Source organism: Anomalospiza imberbis, chromosome 23 (assembly GCF_031753505.1).
Source record: "Anomalospiza imberbis isolate Cuckoo-Finch-1a 21T00152 chromosome 23, ASM3175350v1, whole genome shotgun sequence".
NCBI classification, from domain to species: Eukaryota; Metazoa; Chordata; class Aves; order Passeriformes; family Viduidae; genus Anomalospiza; species Anomalospiza imberbis.
This window is the reverse complement of record NC_089703.1, coordinates 820,896-841,393: the sequence shown is the minus strand read 5'-3', so window position 1 is coordinate 841,393 and position 20,498 is coordinate 820,896. Positions and strand designations below refer to the sequence as shown.

General features: G+C 47.3%; 1 protein-coding gene and 1 non-coding gene across 2 annotated transcripts; one reads left to right on the top strand and one right to left on the bottom strand.

Annotated features, from left to right (window-relative positions):
• Positions 1-28: 28 nt before the first annotated feature.
• On the bottom strand, positions 29-16,950 carry LACTBL1 (lactamase beta like 1). Its single transcript, XM_068171466.1, has 8 exons — positions 16,741-16,950; positions 16,040-16,127; positions 12,672-12,816; positions 10,757-10,866; positions 7,936-8,093; positions 6,302-6,549; positions 3,116-3,221; positions 29-1,279 (listed from the first exon to the last, which is right to left on the bottom strand). The coding sequence occupies exons 2-8, from the start codon at positions 16,058-16,060 to the stop codon at positions 301-303; spliced, it is 1,767 nt and encodes a 588-aa protein (XP_068027567.1). The 5' UTR covers positions 16,061-16,127; positions 16,741-16,950; the 3' UTR covers positions 29-300.
• On the top strand, positions 6,993-7,066 carry TRNAN-GUU (transfer RNA asparagine (anticodon GUU)). The gene has a single exon. It is a non-coding gene; the product is annotated as a tRNA-Asn (tRNA).
• Positions 16,951-20,498: the final 3,548 nt, after the last annotated feature.

Sequence of the window (20,498 nt, the reverse complement as noted above, 5' to 3'; positions counted from 1 at the left end):
CACTTTAGTGCTCAGCTTTTTTTTTTTTTTTGTGGCATCCAAACACACCCGTCCAGCACGTTCCCATTTCTTTTTCCTGCAGGTGTGTCCAGGTGCCAGCTGGCCTATTGCACGCTGCTGGGGGCCAACGACAAGTCATTAAAGTAGTCTTAAAAGTGGGAAGGATTTGTTTGGCAAAAGAGTCATTTGCCTCTATCCTTCCCTTTTGAATGGCATCCACAATGCCACACAGGCAGGAGAGTCTGGTAAGACACAGATCCGGAGCCAGCTCCCAGGAGTGGAGGGAAGAGCGTGGGATGTTTAGCTGTAGAACACGGGCTTGCGCAGGACACGCACCACGTTGTAGGTGTTCAGCCCCGGGGCGTCAAAGCCAGGGGACAAACCCTTGCGGTCGAAGGGGTAGAAGTTAAAGAGCTGCCCATTCTGCGTCTCCAGTGAAATGGAGGCAGAGCCCAGGTGCAGAACACATGGGAACTCCTTGTCAAAAACGACTTGGAAAACGCGATCTTCCAGGTGGTGGAGCTTGATTGTCCGATACTTTTCAGGGATCAGCTCTTCCACATGAGGCCCAAACTGCTGCATGAGCAGCACCCCACCAATTCCAACTTTGATCTCATAGAAAGTCAGGTTGGAATAGGTGTAGTAGCCAACATAAGGGATTGGGTTTGGAGGAGGAACCAAGCTTTTGTCGGCCTCTCTGAACGCTGTCTCCATAGCAGGGATGAGATACTCGTATGTCTGAGTCACAATGTCCCCACCCTGAGGTCTGGGCCCTGCCATCAGCACAATGAAGCTCAGGCGGAGCTTGGGGATGAGAGAGAACGTTGCTGAGTAACCATCAAGGTCCCCATCCTTCCTGATGACATCATATCCCAACTGCTCGTTAATCTCCCAGGGTGTGCCTGTCTTGTTAGCAAAGTATTCCACGGAGCACTTGAACAGGGGTGTCAGCATCGTCTTCACTGTGTCGGGCTCGAGCAGCCGGCGGTGGTAAGTTCCCAGGAAGACCATGGCCAGCTTGGCCAGGTCGGCAGCTGTGGAGTACATCTGGCCAGAGGGCCGGTACCAGCCCAGGTCGTAGAGCGGGGCTGGCTGCTGGCTGCCGTAGAAGCCCACAGCCATCTGCGAGCGGATGGGCGCCGTGATGTCAAAGCCGGTGTCCTCCATGCCCAGGCGATCCAGGATGTTCTCCGAGATCCAGTGCTGGTAGTGCCCATCAGCTGCGTGGTCAGCCAGCACGTGGGCCATCAGGGAGAAGGCCAGGTTGCTGTAGTGGCACCTGGAAGGAAGAGGAATATATTGGGATCAGCTGCTCATCGGTGATATGCAAAAATCAGTGGCTGGGTCTCTCTTCTTTAAGGAAGAATTCAGATTTTATGGAATGGCAGATGAAGGGGAGACAGAGAAAAGCTGCATGTTGCTGCCATGATTTGTTGTTGAATCAAGAAAGAGAAATGTTTTACAGGAACATCAGCAGAACTATTTAACCCTGATATACAGAGAGAGCTGAAGATGGAAAAGAAACAACTCCTCTATATTTGCATAACCTGACTTGCTGTTTATAACTGTTCACCATTCATTCTTTTTAAGAGCAGCATGGAGAGTTCCAGGTGCTCACCTTAAAGGTCTCAAAATCCTGGGTAAACCTCTTTGGGGATTTGCCATGGGATAATCACTTAGATACCTAAGCTACCTTAAGATGGTAAAAGTACTTAAAGAGCACTTAAAAGCCCACAAAGCAGCATCCAGCAATGCGGAATCATTAAAGAAACTTGAGTACTCCAGTCTTTATCAAGTGATTTATGTCTTTGGAATTGAATGAAGTTTAAAGGCATGAAAACGTGAAGGGGCATTTTTTAAAAATACGTTTTCAAAATTCATTACATTTTCAACCCTGTTGGTTTTTTTAATTGTGTGATGCCACACATCTCATTGAGACCTATTTAAATCATAAATTTGGTACCACTTCAACCTTTTCCAGACCATTTAGTTGAATAAAAGCACGATGAGCGTATATATTCTTACCCTAAGAATAAGCACATTCTGTATGTAAAACCTTGTATCTGAAATGGAGCTGAATTTCAACATAGAAAAATATGTTAAAACATCTATATCAGTGAAAGGGAACTTCCTTTGGGAAGAATGATCTGTTAGCTGGGAAGCATAACCAGGAACAGGGAGAAAGAGTGAAAACTATCAACATATAATTAATAAGGCATTGAGAGACTGTGGGGGATGTCCCTATTTATCTTCATGGGGATCACAAAATAAAGATACCATAGGAGATAAGTTACAATAAAGATATAAAAATACCAAAGAAGACGATGGTATTAAAATCCTAAAATCCTTTAAGGAATATCTGTTGTAGCCTCCTACATGATGTGGGACAGAACTAACACAAGTGAGAGTTAGATCCTCAGCCATCCTGGGTAAATTATTTCAGACTGTAATTAATTACCAAACAATTTTGCAGTCTTAGGAAGTTTCTTCCCAGTTAGTTTGAATTCTTTCCCTCATCTGCTGTCCACTGGATCCTATTGAAGGATGTGGGGAAGTGTCCAAGGCCAGGTTGGACAGGGCTTGGAGCAACCTGGGATGGTGGAAGGTATCCCTGCCCATGGCAGAGGGGTGGAAAAAGATGATCTTTAAAGTCCCTTCCAACACAGTCTGGGATTCTATGAATTCATGATATTTTTGAATGTTTGCAACCCAGGTAATAGACTTTTAATGGGCTACTGGAATTGAAACAAACATTCATAGACCTTTTAGATAATTTAGATATACACAACTCACCACAGGCATTATTTTAACTGAAACCTGTGATGATTTAAATTGTTTAAATTAAAGTCCCTTTCCACTTTTGAAAACCTGCATAATTTAAGGCTCATAAAGTGAACTGTAGCAGTTTAATTTGGCCCATCTGGGCTTAAAATACTAAACCCAACCCTGACACCTCCAACAGTCTTTTTTTCCCAGCCTCTGCCAGGCGTGTGGGGAGATGGCTGAAGCTCTCTTTGGGAATGGCTGCCTTTATCCACTGGCCATGGAGGCTGGGGATGGGGCTGAGGGTGGAGAACACATCCAGACCAAAAGCTCCTAAAGGAATGTATCTGACCTGGTTCCTGGGTCGGCCACCAGGACATCGTCTTTGAGCAGCGCGAGGGCATCCTGTGTGTTGCCCTTCCAGAGCAGGCTGGTGGATCGCAGCCTCCTGGGCAGACCTGTGCCATGGGAAACAGAGAAATCATGGAAATTATGGCTCTGGTGAAGACAGGACAAAGGCAAGATTCAATGGCAAAATGGAAGCACCAGTGGTGGACATGAGAGCTCCAGAGACACAGCAAGGGCCTGTTCCTGCTCAGCTGCAGCACATGGCATCAAGTCATGGACTCCTGACTCTGGCTTACATAGGTCCAACCCCAGCATTAACTCTGGGCTGCTGCATCTCAGTGAAAACATGTCGAGGAATGATGGAAATTATCCTGGATCCCCAAGAGTGGTTTGGAAGAGAGCGGCAGATGGGGTGTTGGGAAATCCCTGTATTTCCATGTGAGTGCATTCTCTGGGCTACAAATGTGTGTAACAGCTCCTTTTAACAGGATTTCATTCTTCATACTTCACCACAGAGGGCCTAAACTTCCCTGGACAACTCCAGCCTTGGCCTAAAGTATTTTTATTCAGGGTTTCTGAATATCAAAAAAACCAACTTCATTCCACTTTTAATTATTCAGGGTTTCTAAATGCAGAAAATATCAAGTTCTTTTCACTTTTCATTCCTCACTGAAAATGGATTCCCTAAAATTTTTTGGTCAGTACTTTTTTAATCACCCCAGCTCCTCTGCACAGTATCAATGGCTTGCCCAGGCCAGAACTTGGATCACTTTTGGAATGGAATCCTTGCTGCCATTTGCAACTTGCTTCGATGTGGATGTTTGGAAGGAAATTGGGAAATGTATGTTTTTGACAGAAAAATTACTCACAATCGTGTGCTCAGTGACCATGTCTTAATCATGGATTCACTAAAGTTGGAAAAGCCCTCCAGGATCATGGAATCCAACCATTAACCCAGCACTGTCCTGTCCACCACTAACCCATGTCCCCAAGTGCCACTCCTCACATTTTTTGAATGCCTCCCGGAATGGTGGCTCCACTGATTGCTCCCTGAGCAATCTTTGCCAATGCTTTACAACCCTTCCTCTGAAAATTTCTTTCCTAATATGTGATCTAAGCATCCCTTGGTGCAACTTGAGGCCTTTTCCTCTTGTCCTGCATCCTGGCAAGGCTGAATGAGGCCCCATTCTCTTGTGGCAGCAATACTTGTTTTTCTCAGCTGGCCTGAACTTGGCATTTGGGCTGGAGTGAGAGCACCATTCTGCCCCTGCTCTGGGGTTATTCGTGCAGCTGCATGACCAGATGAGAGATGCACTGACACCTTCCAGTGGACAATGGGCTCCTTCATTACATACTTGCCCCAGTGGCAGCAAAGAAAATGTGGGAGCAGTGGGAGAGTTCACCAGCTCTGTGACAGAAGTGCAGTGTCTCCTTGAGGTTCATTGGAAATGATAAACCAGAGCATAATATAATCCAGAGTCATTGACTTCTAACTCATGGGCTGCTAATTGAAGTGACAAGCACGTTGTTAATAATTTACAATCGCATCCCATCCTGTCATTTGTGTGGACTGGAAAACCACAGTCTTAACAAGCTGGAGCTTCCCTCCAGCAATGGGCCCATTGAGTGCTGAGGAGAAAAAACCTTTGGAGTTACTTCTGTAATATGCAACGGACAGGCCAGATAATGAGGATCTCTTACAGATCAGTTTCCACTGGAAGAATTTAGATGAAACCCACTTTTCAATGTGTCATGCAGTGGCTTTGATCCCAGTGCTAAGCAGAACTTATTCCTTTTTAGGGTTTGACACACAGCAAACGTAAAGTGGAACCGGAACATTCCTTTGATTTGCAGTTGGAATTCTGAAACTGTACATCTCCTTCTGCTGAATTTTCAGGGTCCAAGGGTTGGTGTGCCCTCTGGGGGTGCTCTGGGAAATTTGGGCCACATTCTAAAATCCAAAAATACATAGGAGCATAAAAGGAGCTGAGCAGGGACACAAATCTAACACAGTGATGGAAGCAATGGAAGGCTGCACAGTACAAGCAATTATGCCATGACCAGGTACTCTTTTGACTTATGCTCCTTACAGCATTTCTGGGGTGCATGTCACACCTCCCTGGGTGACAGGAGCAGTCAGAGCAACTTCAGGTGCTCATGACAGTCAGAGAGGACCAGGCAGAAATGGTGCCCCTGCAGACAACATCAGGCTGGATGGAGCCACACCTTGTCTGCAGGGAGAGGGGCTGGGCAGGGATGTGGCCACTGGCCATTTTGGGTTGTTTATCTGCTTCTTTCCAGGTTTCAGTATCATTCCATTTTGGGGAGCCCTCATTTTCATATTGGCTTACTTCAGATGATGCTGTACCCCATCCTGAGATCTTTTAAGTTGCAGACATGCTATTTTGATTTTAGGTCCTAATTTTAAGGCATTTATTCCAATCTGGAAAAATGCAAGTGTTACAGAGATTGACCAAAATACCACACGTGATATCAGCATAGTCTCTTTGTCCATTACATTTCGTAATCCCTCAGTCAAGTATTAGCAGCTTTGTTTCAGAGAAAGGGTAAAGTTCTTAGTCTTGTGATCTCCTTCTCCCTTAATGTATGAGTTTCCCAATTCTGAAGGTAGCAGCAGATTAACACTTCTCTGACTGCAAATGCCAAGTTATTAATAGCTCAGGAATCCCGGATCAGGAACCACACTGACAGCTAAATTTAGCTCAGCAATCAAGGTCTTTCTATTCAAAGCAAAGAGATTTGACCCTCAACTCTACATCTCAGAAAAATGAGAGCAGTCGGGCCTGGAGTACAAAATACAGTTGTGCAATTGGAACCTGATTTCAGGTCATGGTAGCGAGGAGAAAGGAACCTGTGTTCACCTGAAAGGAATCTGTGTTCACCTGAAAGGAATCTGTGTTCACCTTGCAGGGGAAAAAACCTCCTCATCTCAGCCCCTTTCCTGGCAGGTGTCCTGGACAAAAGTTCCCTTTGAGAACTCCATGGAATTGCTGACACCCTGCTTCCAAGAGCCCTGCCTGATCCCTGGAAAGTGCACAGTGCAGGGTCCAGACTGGGAAACAGCCTCCCAGCAGTTTTTTTTTTTTTTTATTCCTGGAATATGATCTGCTCTCTCTGAGGTGTCCTGCCAGGGCAGGGAGGTCCAGGGACACGCAGGGAGCTGCCTCACCTGAGAGCTGACTGGCCATTCTGCGCAGGGTGACCAGGGATGGCTTCAGGGGCATCGAGCCTTTTTCCAAAAACACCAGGCCGTCCGCTGTGTATCTCTGCTCTGAGTCCTTGAACCTCCCCAGAGGGTTCTTAATAACAAAGTTCTGGGCATAGCGCTCCAATGGGTCATCAAGGGATGTGACTTTTCCTTCCTCCCACATCTTGTACAACATAATGGTGGGGAAGATCTTGGAGACACTGGCAATTCTGTCAGGGAAGAAACATTTGGAGAAATTTAGCATTAAGAAGCCCATGAATCAAGAGGAAAGAAGAGATCACCATGATTTTACATGTTATACCTTTGTTCATTCCAGAGGGAATGGCTAAAATACAGGTAGGAAATTTAAATTAATATCCTTAAATCTGAATCTTTATAGACTGCAATATAACCTCTGAATGTCCCCAGCAGTGCAGTGGGCTGCTGACCTCTTTCTATTCACTTAGCATTCATAAAGCGACATAAATTGTAAATTACTGGTTAGTAAATACCATAAAAACTCTCAAGTAGTTTATTGGAATTTTAAGGTTAAAATCACAGAATCATTTAGGTTGGAAAAGACCTTTCAGATCATTCAGTTGGACCATTTACCCAGCACTACCAAACTGTCCCTAAATACCAGATTCCCACAGTTTTTGGGTCTGTCCAGGCTGTCCCTGTGGCACAATCGGTCAGCGCGTTCGGCTGTTAACCGAAAGGTTGGTGGTTCGAGCCCACCCAGGGACGTGGACCTGACTCCTTGCCTGTGGTGGGGGGCTTGGAACAAGGCCTTGAATGTCCTTTCCAGCCCAAATCATTCAATGGTTCTGGAGGAAAATAGCAGGAGGTAATTTTACCATTATACAGATGGGGAAAAAACAGATCATTGCAGCCGCCAAAACTGTCCAAAATTGTTCATTCCAAGGACAAAACGTTATAGTCAGAGTGCAGCTCATGTTTCTTAGATAACACAGTTACAATTGTAACAGAAAAAAATTTAAATTTAAAAAAATAAATTGTACACAGAAAATTGGTCTTTAGAGGAAGGAAGCATTTTCTTCATCTTGGTTTTTGGTTATTAGCACACATTAAGCGCTTGATTCTATCTTAAACTAAAAAATAACAGTAAATATGAGTTTGACTTCACTGGAACAATAAATAAGCTTATGGGTCTACTTTATGTGTTCTGCAGATATTCATCCCAAACATCAGTTTTTCTTTAACTGATATTTTTTTTTTTTTTGAATCCTGTGGCACTGTCTCCTCTCTGCTCTCCCAGTCTGTGCCAGCTCTTGGTCTTCAGGTTTGTGCCCTGGACATGAAGCCATTCCCATGTAAGGAACAGCATGTTTTCAGGTTCTTTAGGGTCATTGCTATTCCAATTTAAAATATTGTCAGAATTAAATGAAAAAATACATAAATAAATCCAAAGTAACACAGTAAGCCACCAGCATATACAACCTGGGAATTCACTTTGTCTCACTAAGTTCCAGCATAAACCAGCAGAGTTTCCAGCGTGGACCTGCAATTTGTGACGGCGTCTCTATTCCAGGTACCAGCTCTCCATAGGTGTGTTTGCCCTTTCCTGGATCTCACATCTGTGCCAGGTGTCTCACCTGTAGATGGTGTACTCGTTGGGCACCCCCGAGGCAGGGTCAGAGGCGTTCTTCTTGCCAAAGTTGCCCGTCCAGAGCACAGTGTCGTTGTAGATGGCGATGGCCGACATGGCCGGGAGGCCGGAGCTGTGCATCTTCTGCCGCAGCATCTGATCCACCTGGGCAGAAAGGGAAACCATGAACTTCCAAAAGAAGAGTCTTACAATGCATCCAGTCTGTACCAAGCAATAGAAGGCTCAGATCATCCGCCCTCATTACTCCCACTCACTTGAGAGTGATCCTGTGAACGGTGCTTTGGAAAAAAAAGTATTTTAACTGTTTTTCTCTTTCTTCTGAAATTGCTTCTGTTGAATTATCCTGTGTCCTTTTTCAGTCTACATAGCCACTGTGTAGACAAATATGGTGCTTATGCTTGTAATATTTCTGATTAAAACCAAATATCAACATGTAAGTAATTTCAATTTCTTCTTTTTTAATTTGTATTCTGCACATCTGCTCTTTGCACTTGTATTTTTAGGGTCAAAGATGTATGAGAAAAAGACTTTTCAGATATCCCATGACACTTCCCATGCCATGAAACACCCTGAAGCTTGGGTTCCTGTTTAAACCACAACCTGAGAAACAGCTCTGAGCAACTGAAGGGCTGTGATTGCTCCCGGCTCCCTGTTGTGCCAGGGCTGTGCAGAACTCCTCACTGAGCTCTACAGAACTCCTCATCAGATCTGCACCACCTACCTCCTGCAAGCAGAATGCATCAATCTTGCCCTTCTGGGACTTTTTCAAAGCTATGTCATCATCTTGCACATGTAATTTGCATTTTCAGGCACAGGTTTTGTTTTGCACACCATGGTTAAGACCCAACATTTGGGGCAAGGAAAGCCAAAATGAGTCATGTCCTTGGGATGTGTTCAGTGAATGGCCAGGGGAAATGCACTGAGAGCAACAAGTGGAAACATCCAGCTGGTGTCCAACCCTTCTGTCAGGGTCCATTGCTTTCCCTCCCCATGGACCAGTGGCCTATCAGGTACATCTGTAGATGTGTAAGCTGGTGCCCCAGCGCTTCCTGAGAAGGGTCTGGTCTCATGGATGTCACTATTGAGTCAGGAACGGGAAGGATAGGAGACACATACTCCATACGTGATCAGGAGCTAATAATCCAATTTATTAGGAAACCCATTCTTTTTATACACGGTTCCGATACAGATGGACCTGATTGGTCATTTAATCAAAACACTGTCACCACTGGCTAATTGAGAAACCACCCTTTGGTAACCATATTATGAGAAACAACTGTTCAAAACACCAGCTGCAAAGACTCTTTATGATTCTTTGTCTCAGCCTTCTTAAACTCCCCAGAACAAGTCCTGGGAAAGTTTATCTGGCTTGCTTTCTCTGACCAGGCTGTTGCATGGAGGCCATGAAAAGGGACTTTGGACAAGGGATGGAGTGCCAGGACAAGGGAGAATGGCTTCCCACTGCCAGAGGGTATGGTTAGATGGGATATTGGGAAGGAATCCTTCCCTGGGAGGCTGGTGAGGCCCTGGCACAGGCTGCCCAGAGAAGCTGAGGCTGCCCCTGGATCCCTGGAAGCATCCAAGGTCAGGATGGACGGGGCTCAGAGCACCCTGGGACAGTGGAAGATGTCTCTGCCCATGGCAGGGGTGGCACTGGATGAGCTTTAAAGTCTCTTCCAAGCCATGTCACTCTAAGATTCATGTCAACAATCATGGTCCTCCTTTTCTCAGAGTCTGACCTTTAGACCTGCCTGGACCTGCAGACAGGCAGAGACTTCATAAAAGTGGATGTGAAGTGGATGTGAAGTGATGGGAATTGAAATTCAGTGTGGAAAAAGCCATGTGTGTGCAGGGAAACTGCCCAAACCTGATCCTGAGCTCTCAGCAGCAGGACCTCAGGGCTGTGGTGGATGTTCCTATGGAAACATTTGCTCAGTGCCTTAAGGCAGACAAAAAGGCAAATAAAATAGAAGGGATTATTAGAGAAGTAATATAAAATATAACAGATAATATAATTTTTTCACTCAATGAAAATTTTTTCACCCTGATTCACTTACACATTGTGTATTGTTTACACTGCTGATTGCCCTCTACCTGGGAGAAGGAGACAAGAGAGAGAGCAGGTGATAGGGGCTAAAAATAGGGAATGTCCTCTCAGAACATGACTATCCTTATGGTCCACACAGTCAGAGCAATGCTGCAGTTTCCTCAGAGCACATGGAGCCTGCCAGAAGATCAGGCAGTGCTAAAATGTCAGATCCATCTCGTACTGAGGATATAATGACAGTGTATCACACCCTCTTCCAGACAGATACAGATCTTCTTCCCCTTCCCCTTCCCCCTTCCTTTCCTCTCCACTCCCTTCCCTGGCGTTATGTACAAGCATCTTTTTAAATTTTTAAACAGGGGTGTGGGGGAAAGCCAACAAAAAGAAAATTTGGCACTGGCTGATGAATTGGAACCAGAGAACACCTGAGCCAGGTACTCTCCAGGACATGAGGGATGCCTAATAGTGGACCAGATACAAAGAGCCATTATTTTCTGCTGGTGGAAGCTCACCATACCTTCTGATGGACGAGTGATGGAGTTTGTCCATCCCAGCTTACCCTCTGGGCAAGAGAACTGCTCACTGACCTGTGCACTGAAGGACTTTACACATCCATTTCTAGCTTTGCGTGTTCTCCCCCTCCTCAATTCGCCACCTCCTTCCTCAGGATGTTCAGTGGCAAATTCCATCATCTCCCCTGCACCCCTGGAGAACAGCAGCCAAGAGCTGTGTCCCCCTCTGGTCCCTCCTCCCCACAGACCTTCTCCAGTGCTTCCTTCAGGATGGGCAGAGGGTGGTCCAGTGGCACCGGCTCAGGATAGCGGGGACACATTTGCACAGACTCTGACCTCACCTCCATCACGGATGGATCTGGAAAACAGTTTAGGGTGACACAGGTGACCTCAGCAGACACGTGGGCTAGCTTGAACCTCACCCAGCAGCCACCACGAGCTTTCTTGCTTGCACTGGCTTAAGGGAAATTTCTGCATAGGGAAGGGACAATACTGAATGATTTCTGTCTGATGTAAAACAGGGCTGGCAGGGGCACTGTGCCCTGTTATTCCAACATGGGATGGACACAGGACGGACTTCAACAAACTCTACAGCCTGGAGAGTAAAGAACTGGGGCTGCAGAAGACTCTGGGGTGCCTGGCAGTGGGTTTAGCCCCCTGGAAGGGCCTGCCCATGTCTAAAGGAAAGTCTGAGCTGGGGTTCAGGACAACAATGGCAAAGAGTCATCCCTGTATCATAACCTCAGGAATGGGGCCAGGAATGACCTGTGAAGGCCACCTGAAATCCAGCACTAACACCACCTGGTAGGCCCCACACCCACTCCATTAGTTGTTTCCTGAGTCAGCTGCATCCTCCATATCCCGCAGCTTAAATTTTTGTGGCCAGCAAAGATCTTTAAACTTTGAGAGAGATGGAAACTCCCTTACTTGCAGGCACTATTTTCTCAGCTGATCCCAAGGTGTTCATAAACACAGCTACCCTGCTCTGTCAGCTGGGGACAAAATGCCATCTTCTTGCTTGCCAGGTGAACATGAAGCATCAGAAGTTGGGATGTGGAGAGAAATGGCACTAGGAAATCTTGGAGATGGACAGGGATGGATACACACAGCCTACAGGCAGTCTGGTACTCAGAAAGGTTTGAAACCTTTCCAGACCCTGGTCTCTGAATATTTCCAGCACCTTCATCATAGATTTTATTCCACCTTTCAGCTACTTAAAACTCTGATCCATTGACACTGTGTATATTTAATCCTTGTGCATGCAGTGCCTTGAGTGGATTGATTGAGTTTCCTGTCATCAACAGAAGAGGCCACAGAGATGCTCCACGGGCTGGAGTCCCTCTGGAGCCAGGCTGGGAGAACTGGGAGTGTTCTCCTGGAGAAGAGAAGGATCCAGGGAGACTTTAGAGTCCCTCCCAGGGCCTAAAGGAGCTCCAGGATAGCTGGAGAGAGACCTGGGACAAGAGATAGAGCGACAGGGACAAAGGGGAATGGCTTCCCACTGCCAGAGGGCAGGGATAGGTGGGATATTGGGAAGGAATTCTTGGCTGTGAGGGGGGATGCTGAGGCCCTGGCACAGGGTGCCCAGAGCAGCTGTGGCTGCCCCCTCCTTGGCAGTGTCCAAGGCCAGTTTGGATGGGGCTTGGAGTAACCTGGGATAGTGGAAGGTGTCCCTGCCTATGGCAGGGGTGGAACAGAATGGGCTTTGAGGTCCATACAGCACAAACTATTCTATGATTCTGTGATTCCATGAATTCTAGTGTGAACCAGGAGGCTTAATCCAGGGCAAAGATTTGGGGAATAGGAAAGAGAGCAAACCCTGAAGCTGAAGCAGATGGTAAGGTATTAAAAAACCTGTTTCTAAACGGGAATAACTAACTGGAGTAATAATAGGGAAAAAAAAGATTAGGGATCTAAAATAAAATGCCTCCTTAGCAATTGTCCAAATCTAGGCCAGGAGTGATGGAGCTTCTTTGGACGCTAGCAGAGTGATGTGGTGCCTCCATCAAGCCAGCTTTCACCTCCTCTGTGGCCTTGCTTTATTGCTTTCTGGGGAAATCTGTGTTGGGGAAAGTGCTCTTTGGGGAGAAATGGAAAGGTAGCTTTTATTAGTCTTCCAAATCTCTGTGCCACACCATGACCAAGGCTAAACCCCCTACTCACTGGGCTCCACTTTGGGGAGGCTGTACTGCCACAGGAAGCAGCCGGTCATGGCCATGGACAGCAGGAAGAGGAAGATGACCAAGACATGGATCCACTTCACCTCCATGGCAGTGAGCTTGAGGAAGCTCCGGCTGCAGGGTGCCTGCTGGGAATGGAAAAGCAATGTGCTAGGAGAGAGAGAAAACACCTCGGTGTGTCAGCTGGGAGAGAGGCCCCTGTGCTGCAGAACAAAGCTGCTGTGGGGACAGGACTCACCTGGTCTGGTGGAAGTGTCCCTGCCCATGGCAGGGCGTGGAATGGGATGAGCTTTAAGGTCTCTTCAACCCAAACTATTCTGGGATATTTTCAGTACCATTGTTGCACCAGGGCAGGGCAGACCAGCCTATGCTGAGGTAACTGGAACCAGAAATTACTTTCTGGCTTTCAGTGAGCTCTGTGAGCCATTAACTCTCCTCCCCTTGTTGGTTCTTGTGGAACACCAACCACTCCTTTTACCTTCTCCCCTTGCTGCAGGTGAACTCATCATCCCAGCCTGGCAGCAGTCTCAGTTACAGCTCTCACTTCCTCCCTTCTCAATCACCGTGACTTATTCCTGGATATCTTTCCAGCCCCTTTTTCCAGAGTCCAGCATCTGTTCATGGCAGCCACCAGCCAGACCATCTGAGCAGATCCAGCTTTTCTAGATGAATGATGGAATTTTTCACTCTGTGCTGCCCTTCCCCTTCTCTGTTGTGCCTGTAAATCCCATTCTATCACGTACCATCTGTAAGCTTGGCATTTACAGATGCCATGTTTTGGAAAACTGCCTGATATTTTAGCGTGTGCAGCTCTCACAACACTGGAGACCATCCAGGTTGGTGAGAGAACCAGATCAATGCTGAAGAAAAACAAGGAACAGATGACAAATGAGGAGGTGCCTGAGCCTGAGCTGTGCTCCTTCACTGCCTGCAGGAGGTCAGGAGGGTGCTTTTGAAAGTTTGGCAATTAATGTTATAAAACATATGGCCTGCCATTTGCATCCAATATGCTCCACATTCCTATGCTGTTTCAGGTTGTCTGGACTCACTTGTAGGATAGACAGATTGAAATATTCCCTTTAGATTTCCACATAGGCTTTTTTCCCCCTCTGTTTTTGAGATACAGGATAGTTCATGCAAAAGCTTCTGCAAATCAACTGAGCCTTGTCACTCACAGCCAGGGAATCTGTAGAGCCTCTCCCAGACTTGCACATGGTTCTGTGGATCCAGCTGTGTTTTCCAGCCTTCACTGGAACTCTGAGCTGCAGTTCCACTTTCTACATAATAACAGAAATATATCATATTTTTTCCTGAAAACCTTCAGCCTGGTCAGGCATTTCTATAGGGAATTTCTGAAAGCAGCTTATGTCAGGCTCTTCCATAACATAATTAAAATTCAAGGATGGCTTAAGACTGTGCAGATGCCTGCAGACCCACTCACACCTGAGCCTGCCCGAGCGCTCCAGGTCCCTGTTCCAGCCTGTGACTTGTTTCTAAATAGGGGAATTCCATCCTAACACCAATCCCACTTTTGTTTGGATAAACCAACCTCCTTCAGGACCTTAGCATGCAGGTGATTCCATCACCCAAGGAAAAGCCTGTGCTGAGATCTCTTTAATCCCCTCACACTGGCAAGGCTCAGTGTGTGTTCAGGGATGTCACCCAGAGCTGTTTTCCTGCAGCAAGGAGTGGGACAGGGCCCCCTGCCCTGGAGTGCTCATGGGTGCCTTTGTTGGATTTAGTCCCATCTTAAGAACATTGAGTCCTCCACCAATTTTCAGTTCCTCTGACAATTTTTCTGCCTCTTTTCTTGCTTCACTGCGAAGCCCTGCTTCCTGAGTGCCAAAGAACATGGTGAGAAGACTATTTTCTGGTGTATTCCTCATCTCATGGACTCCATACTCTCTGGGCCACTAACTGAGAACACAAAGATACCGACTTTGAGCTCATCTTCTAGTCCAAACTCATCCTGCTGTCCAAACTCCCCTTTACTTCATGTGGATCATGAGGGCTCTGAAAGGCTTTTTTTCCTTCTCTACCCAGTGATCCGGTGGGAATGCAAAGAAACCCTGGCAATACCATGGACTAGAGATATGGATCTCTCCCTTATTGATGGGACACCAGATACCTGAAGTGTGAGAAATATTAGTCCACCTGAAGAAATGCTCTACCCTCCAAACTACTTTTCAGGGAAAATACTGCTTTTCCCCTGCACCTGGGAGACTGTCAGGCAAGCAGATGGATAGATCCCCCTAAACCCTCATCACAATTCCCACTCCAGGACCTGTCTGGTCTCACCTTCCTCTGGTTTCCCCCGACTCCGCGTCTCTGTGACTGTCACAGCTTAGAGCAGACACAGCAAGGCAGGGGGAGGGGGACACTGAGCACTTAAACACATGCAAATGAATGCAAACACTTGCAGGAATGAGTGCTTCCCATGGGGACAGCCTAGCAGTAGGATATATTTTTTCCCCCTGAGCTTTGCAAAATTCGGATGGGGAGAAAAACTGGGGATTCCCAATGGACCACCCAGGCCACTGTCCTGCCCCACATGGTTGCACAGCTCAGCAGGGATTAGGGAGAGCCAGAAAGACCCCCAGCCCCTCACGTACCACCTCCAGGAGCTGCCTCAGTCCCAAAGGCTGTTGTTCCTCGTCCAGGCGTGTGGGCACTTCAACAGCCCCATCCTGGCCAGCCCCAGCCCCGGGCAGGGGGGAGCAGGAGCCCTGGGCATCTCCCAAAGGCAGCTCTGTGTCACGGGCAGGCGCTGCTCTGGCACCGGCTGGAGCAGCCGCCTTTCTCTCCCCACGAGTCCTGCTCCAGCTTTATCTTCCCAGGAGTCCTGCTCCGGGTTTCCCCATCCATTTGGCCCATCCAGGACCTCCAGAGAGTGCTGCTGATCTCCCCTTGGAAAGGAGCTTAAGTGACAGGGACAGCATGGCATTTGCACAGGAAAGTGCCTGAGAGATTGGATGTTAATTCTTCCTAATGCTTCTGTGCCATGTGTGTGAATCACAGCTGAAACCAGGAGGGCTTCACCGTCTATTTATAGCAGCTTCATCTCCTCCTGACATCGGAACAGGAGGTGATTAAGCAGGAGTGGGCCAGTCCCTGAGTGCCTCCAGCCAGCCTGGGGAGCTGCTCAAGGGGAGGGGACACGGAGAGCTAAGCCGGGAGCTCAGCACTCTCTGGGCTTAATCCTGAACAGCCTCCTGGAGTTCTCCCACAGTGACAGACAAGGGAGTCATTCCCAGCTCCAGGCTCACAGGACAGAGATGGAGCTGGGATTTCTTCCACCTTATCTGCCAGGCACTCTGAAGGATAGTTGGAGATGCATGAGGGCATCCTTACCCGCAGCTGTAACCCCTCCATGGCTGCTCAGGAGGCTCTTCTCATCCCCTGCACTGCTGGTCCCCACAAATAAAGAGCCTATAAACCCCTGTGATGAAGAAAACAGAGTTGGTGCAGGAAAAAAGCAGTCAGAACAAAGAGGTAACAAAGCCCAGCTCAACTAAGAAGAGCTGCAGGTACAAGACTGGCTTTGGGGTCATGAGGGATATGGGGGGACATGGGGATTGGAATGAGGTGGTCCTAAAGGTCCCTTCCAACCCAAATAATTCCATGAGATAAACCACAGTAACCACAAAAATCCTCAGCAGCACCTTTCCTCTCTCTGCCTCTGGTCTGGTAGCATTTCATGTTTACTCCCAAGCTCTGGGACTTCCCATTTCCCTTGACCATCCTCACCGCACCTCCAAACACAAGAAACAAGCTTTGAGACCTTCAGGGCTGGCACATTTTCACTGCGGCTCCTCCACTGGATCCTTCCAGCCCCCTGCAAGGCTCCTTCGCCTGGTTCCCTCTACACAGCCAACAACACCCCCTTATGCTTGGGAATCACACCCACAGCCAAGGGACTGCATGACAGGATTGGAAGTGCCAGGATAAGAGCACCACCACCATCTTTCCTACAAAATCTGCCATAAAATCTCCCTCATCCATCTACCTGGCAGCCGCAATTCAATCCCCAGCCCCATAAAAAGAGCTCTTACCAGCCTTGCTGCTACCTCCGGCTTCCAGCTGAGGAATTTGGGGCTGTCCTGCAGCTGCAGATGTTAAGAGCATCTGAAGCACTAATCCAGCTGCCAGCCTCTCTGAGTACAGATTAATGGGCCAGGCCTCACCCTCCACAAGCAGCACAGCATCTGTCCAGCGATGCAGCCAGAGGGAGGATTGCTGGTGATTTCCTGGCTCCAGTGGTACTGCAGAGTGGAAAATGGGGTGCTGTGGTGTGGGCATCCATAACATACTATGAGCTGGAAATGTTGATATTAGACTGCTATTAATATAATATAATATAATATAATATAATATAATATAATACAATATAATATAATATAAATATTCATATTATATATGTTTATATGTTTATACTTTATATAATATAATGACATAATATATTATTATATTTGTATTATATACAAATTTGTTATATAATATTATGTTATATATTATAATATTATTTCTAAAGTACATAATAAATGCTCTCCAAAGAGGAAGCCATGGTTATGCACCCAGTCATGCTCCAGATCCAGGGGATTATGCACCTCAGGGGACCTGCCATCCTATTCCTTCTTCAGATCTTCACAGGTAGGGGCATTCTCCCCAGTACCATCCCTTCCTTATTGTATCTTCAATAGCAGCCCAGAATCTGACAGTGCCCAAAATATCCAGTGGCGCCTGTGTAGCCATGTGCCTGTGCCCCAAGCTGTGCCCAAATTTTGGTGAATGGGGCTGCTGACGACCTCCTTGCTAATTGTTTTGTTGTTTCTCATTTCTGGGAACTCTGATTTTCTTATGTCCCTGCTACCAACGTTCTTTATGGTGGCCTCATAGCCAGTTATCCCACACATACCAACAATCCCTTGGTCCTGGGAATACAGTCAATGCCTCAGAAATGCGAGTCTGTGCTGTCAAAGGTCCCTTGTGGTGGCCACTGCTCTGCTGGGGCTTCATCTCTGGTTATAAATGGCGAGTCTCCTCCATATGAAGTATCTGCGTGCATTTCTGATAGACCTGCTGTGCAAAGACTCTTTTCCCAGTTTTGTAGTACCTCTGTTAAAGGCATTCTTTTCTCAGTGCTGCGTCTATTTTCCTGTCATTTTCAGGAACTAAGAGGGATTTAAAGCCTATTCTGTCTGTGCCTTGTGCTGGCCAGGCTGTGCCTGGGGAGAGGGGTTCAACCCCCCCAGCCCCCAGTACAGAGAAACTCACTCCAGTATTTTCACCAAATCTACTGAAGGAATTTTAACACTCATCCTTTGGTGCCTTGGTCCTGGTTCTGACCAGGATAGTGTTAATTTTTGCAGTAGCTTGGAAGGGGCATGACCAGGACCTGGAGGTTGTTCTGTACCACCTTGTGGAATTGCTGGGACCGGGAAAAGGGACTCTTCTGGGAGAAGGGTGAAAGGGGTCCCTTTCAATTGAGGAAGTGGTTGGGTATTGTCTATTATTGGGTATTTTTTCTCCAAGCGAATAATTTCTTACACCCTTTGTCTTTAGTATTGTTGCTGTTACTGTTCATTTTCTCATCTCAACGCTGTTTCCAGTAAATTGTTCTTATCTCAACCCACCATCTTTATCTCTCATGCCTCCAGTTATCCTCTTCAGCCCCCCACATGTAGAGGGTGAGAGGGAAGCAAGGGGCAGCATGGGAGCACTAAATTGGAGAATTCCATTTCTAAACCACCACAGCCTCCCATGCCAAAGGTCCCAGGGGAGCTCACACATTGCTGGCAATGGATCTTTGGAGATGAAAGGATCCAAGGTTGTGGTCTTGGGTCCCACCTAAAATGTTAAAAAGGTTTCTTCGCCCTTGGCTCCCTGCAGCAGAATCTCAGACAGCCTATTCCAGAAAAAAAAAAAAAAAGAAAGAAATATTTGAGTGCTACAGCAATGGGAACAGCTTGAGCTAGGTATCTCTGCAGAGGGACCCTGAAAAAAGAGATCCCTGGGCTTTTCTACCCTCGCAGTTTGTGCACATGCTCTTCATGCCTCCAGTGCTGATTTTTGGTCTGGAGTCTTCTAACACCTTATCGGACTCTTTCTGTCTCCACGCACACAGGCCATTGACTTCTCTTACCTTGTGGAGCTGCAGCTTCCACTGGTGGCTGGAGCCTCCTTATCTCCTGCTCTGTGCTTCCTCAGCACTTGCTGAGCCAGCAGAGCTTGGGAGCCCAAACCCTTCCTGATTTAGGGAAAGCATTGCCCAGCAACAGCTCAAACATCAGTGTGTTAGCAGCATTGTCCTCCTACTGCATTCAAAACACAGCTCTGTACCAGCTACAAGGAAAATTACTGGGAAAATGAACTCCATTCCACCCAAAAGCACATCTGGGTGAGAGTTCAGAGCTTGTGACTTGAGGCTTCTGCACATCCAGCTATTCAGACTAAGAAAGGAAAGGTAAGCAAGCAGCTAAAACCACAATGTTATAGCTTAAGTGACCTATTCTGACTTAAAACTTACTTATTAAGTCAAACAACACATATTTCTCAACCCATCTTTGGGGCGCCTGACAGTGGCCTCCACTGAATGGTTTTCCACTGGGTCCCAGCTTAGAGAAACCTCAGAAGGGGCGTAAGATGATGTTGTGGTTTCCAGGGCAGCCTCTCCCTCCTGCTCTCAGGGCATCCCTGTGACCCAGGGAGCCGCAGCCAGGAGGGAACATCAGGCAGGCACTGCAGCCAAAGGATTTTGTGTTTCATAACACCAAAGGGCTGCAAAGGTCAATCCGTGGAATAGCTCTGATCAGGAGTCAGTGGGATAGGGAATGACCAAAACAAACAGCTGGCTGGGGGCTGTTTAGGCTTCTCCCCACACTGAGCTGCAGATCAACACAAAGATCTGCCCAGGTCCCGATGTTCCTGGTCTGGCTGCATCTGTCTCCACTGCCAGCCAAGGAACGCTGCATTGCCAGGTGTTTTACACAGCTTGTCCTGCAGCAGAGAGCCAGAATGCCCATCAGGCTCTCTCCAGCTGAATTATTTTTCCATCCCTGCACAGAAACAACCTTTGGCACTAAGGTGACTAATGAAGAGACTTTGGAAATCAGTAGTGTGGGAAATTCCCCCCACACAGAGCCCCTTCCCTCCTGCAGCACCTGCTGGGCCCCCCACACCTCTCCTGCCTCCAGAAAGTCCTCCTTCTTCTTGAGTTCCTCTCCCATCCCATTTCCCTAGCTGGATTTGGGGGTGCAGCTTGCCATCCCACATGGCCTTTCACAGGAAGGATCTGGGGAGGGGGGGGAGGTTTGCAGTGGAGGGGTCCCAGTCAGCAGAGCCCCCTCAGGGGGCTGGTCCCAGTCAGCTCCATGACCAAGGCTGAACCACCAGTGAAGCTGATGGTGCCTCTGTGAAAACATTTCAAAAAGGGAAGTATGGGTATTCTTAGTTCAGTCAGAGAGAAAAAGAGACATTTCTACCAGGCTGGGGCTGGGAGAGAGTTGGAAAGGAATGTAAATAATTCTCTATCTCTCTTGTTGTTCACATTGTTTATAGATCTGTTCTGCCACTGTGCGTCATTCACAGAGCACCAATGGTGTGAGATGTTTTTACTTTAAGACCAATGAAATCAGTCTGCATTAAATTCTCTATAAATAGAGAGGTGCATTTGAAATAGAGTTTTCTTCTCGCCTTCTGATCTTGGAGTTCCTCTGTTCCCGTCCTGCCTCAACAGCGACATCAAAGGAGATGCCAGATGGGAGGAAGGAAAGAGCACAGTGAGAAGCGAAAGAGGAGCAGCAAGGTGGAG

Excerpts from the sequence above, each read along its gene's own strand:
- LACTBL1 (XM_068171466.1), bottom strand. The coding sequence starts at position 16,060 with ATGGAGGGGTTACAGCTGCGG. Across the intron at positions 8,094-10,756 it reads TGAAGGAAGCACTGGAGAAG|GTGGATCAGATGCTGCGGCA; the intron begins GTCTGTGGGGAG and ends CTTTCTGCCCAG. Across the intron at positions 3,222-6,301 it reads AATGGCCAGTCAGCTCTCAG|GTCTGCCCAGGAGGCTGCGA; the intron begins GTGAGGCAGCTC and ends CCCATGGCACAG.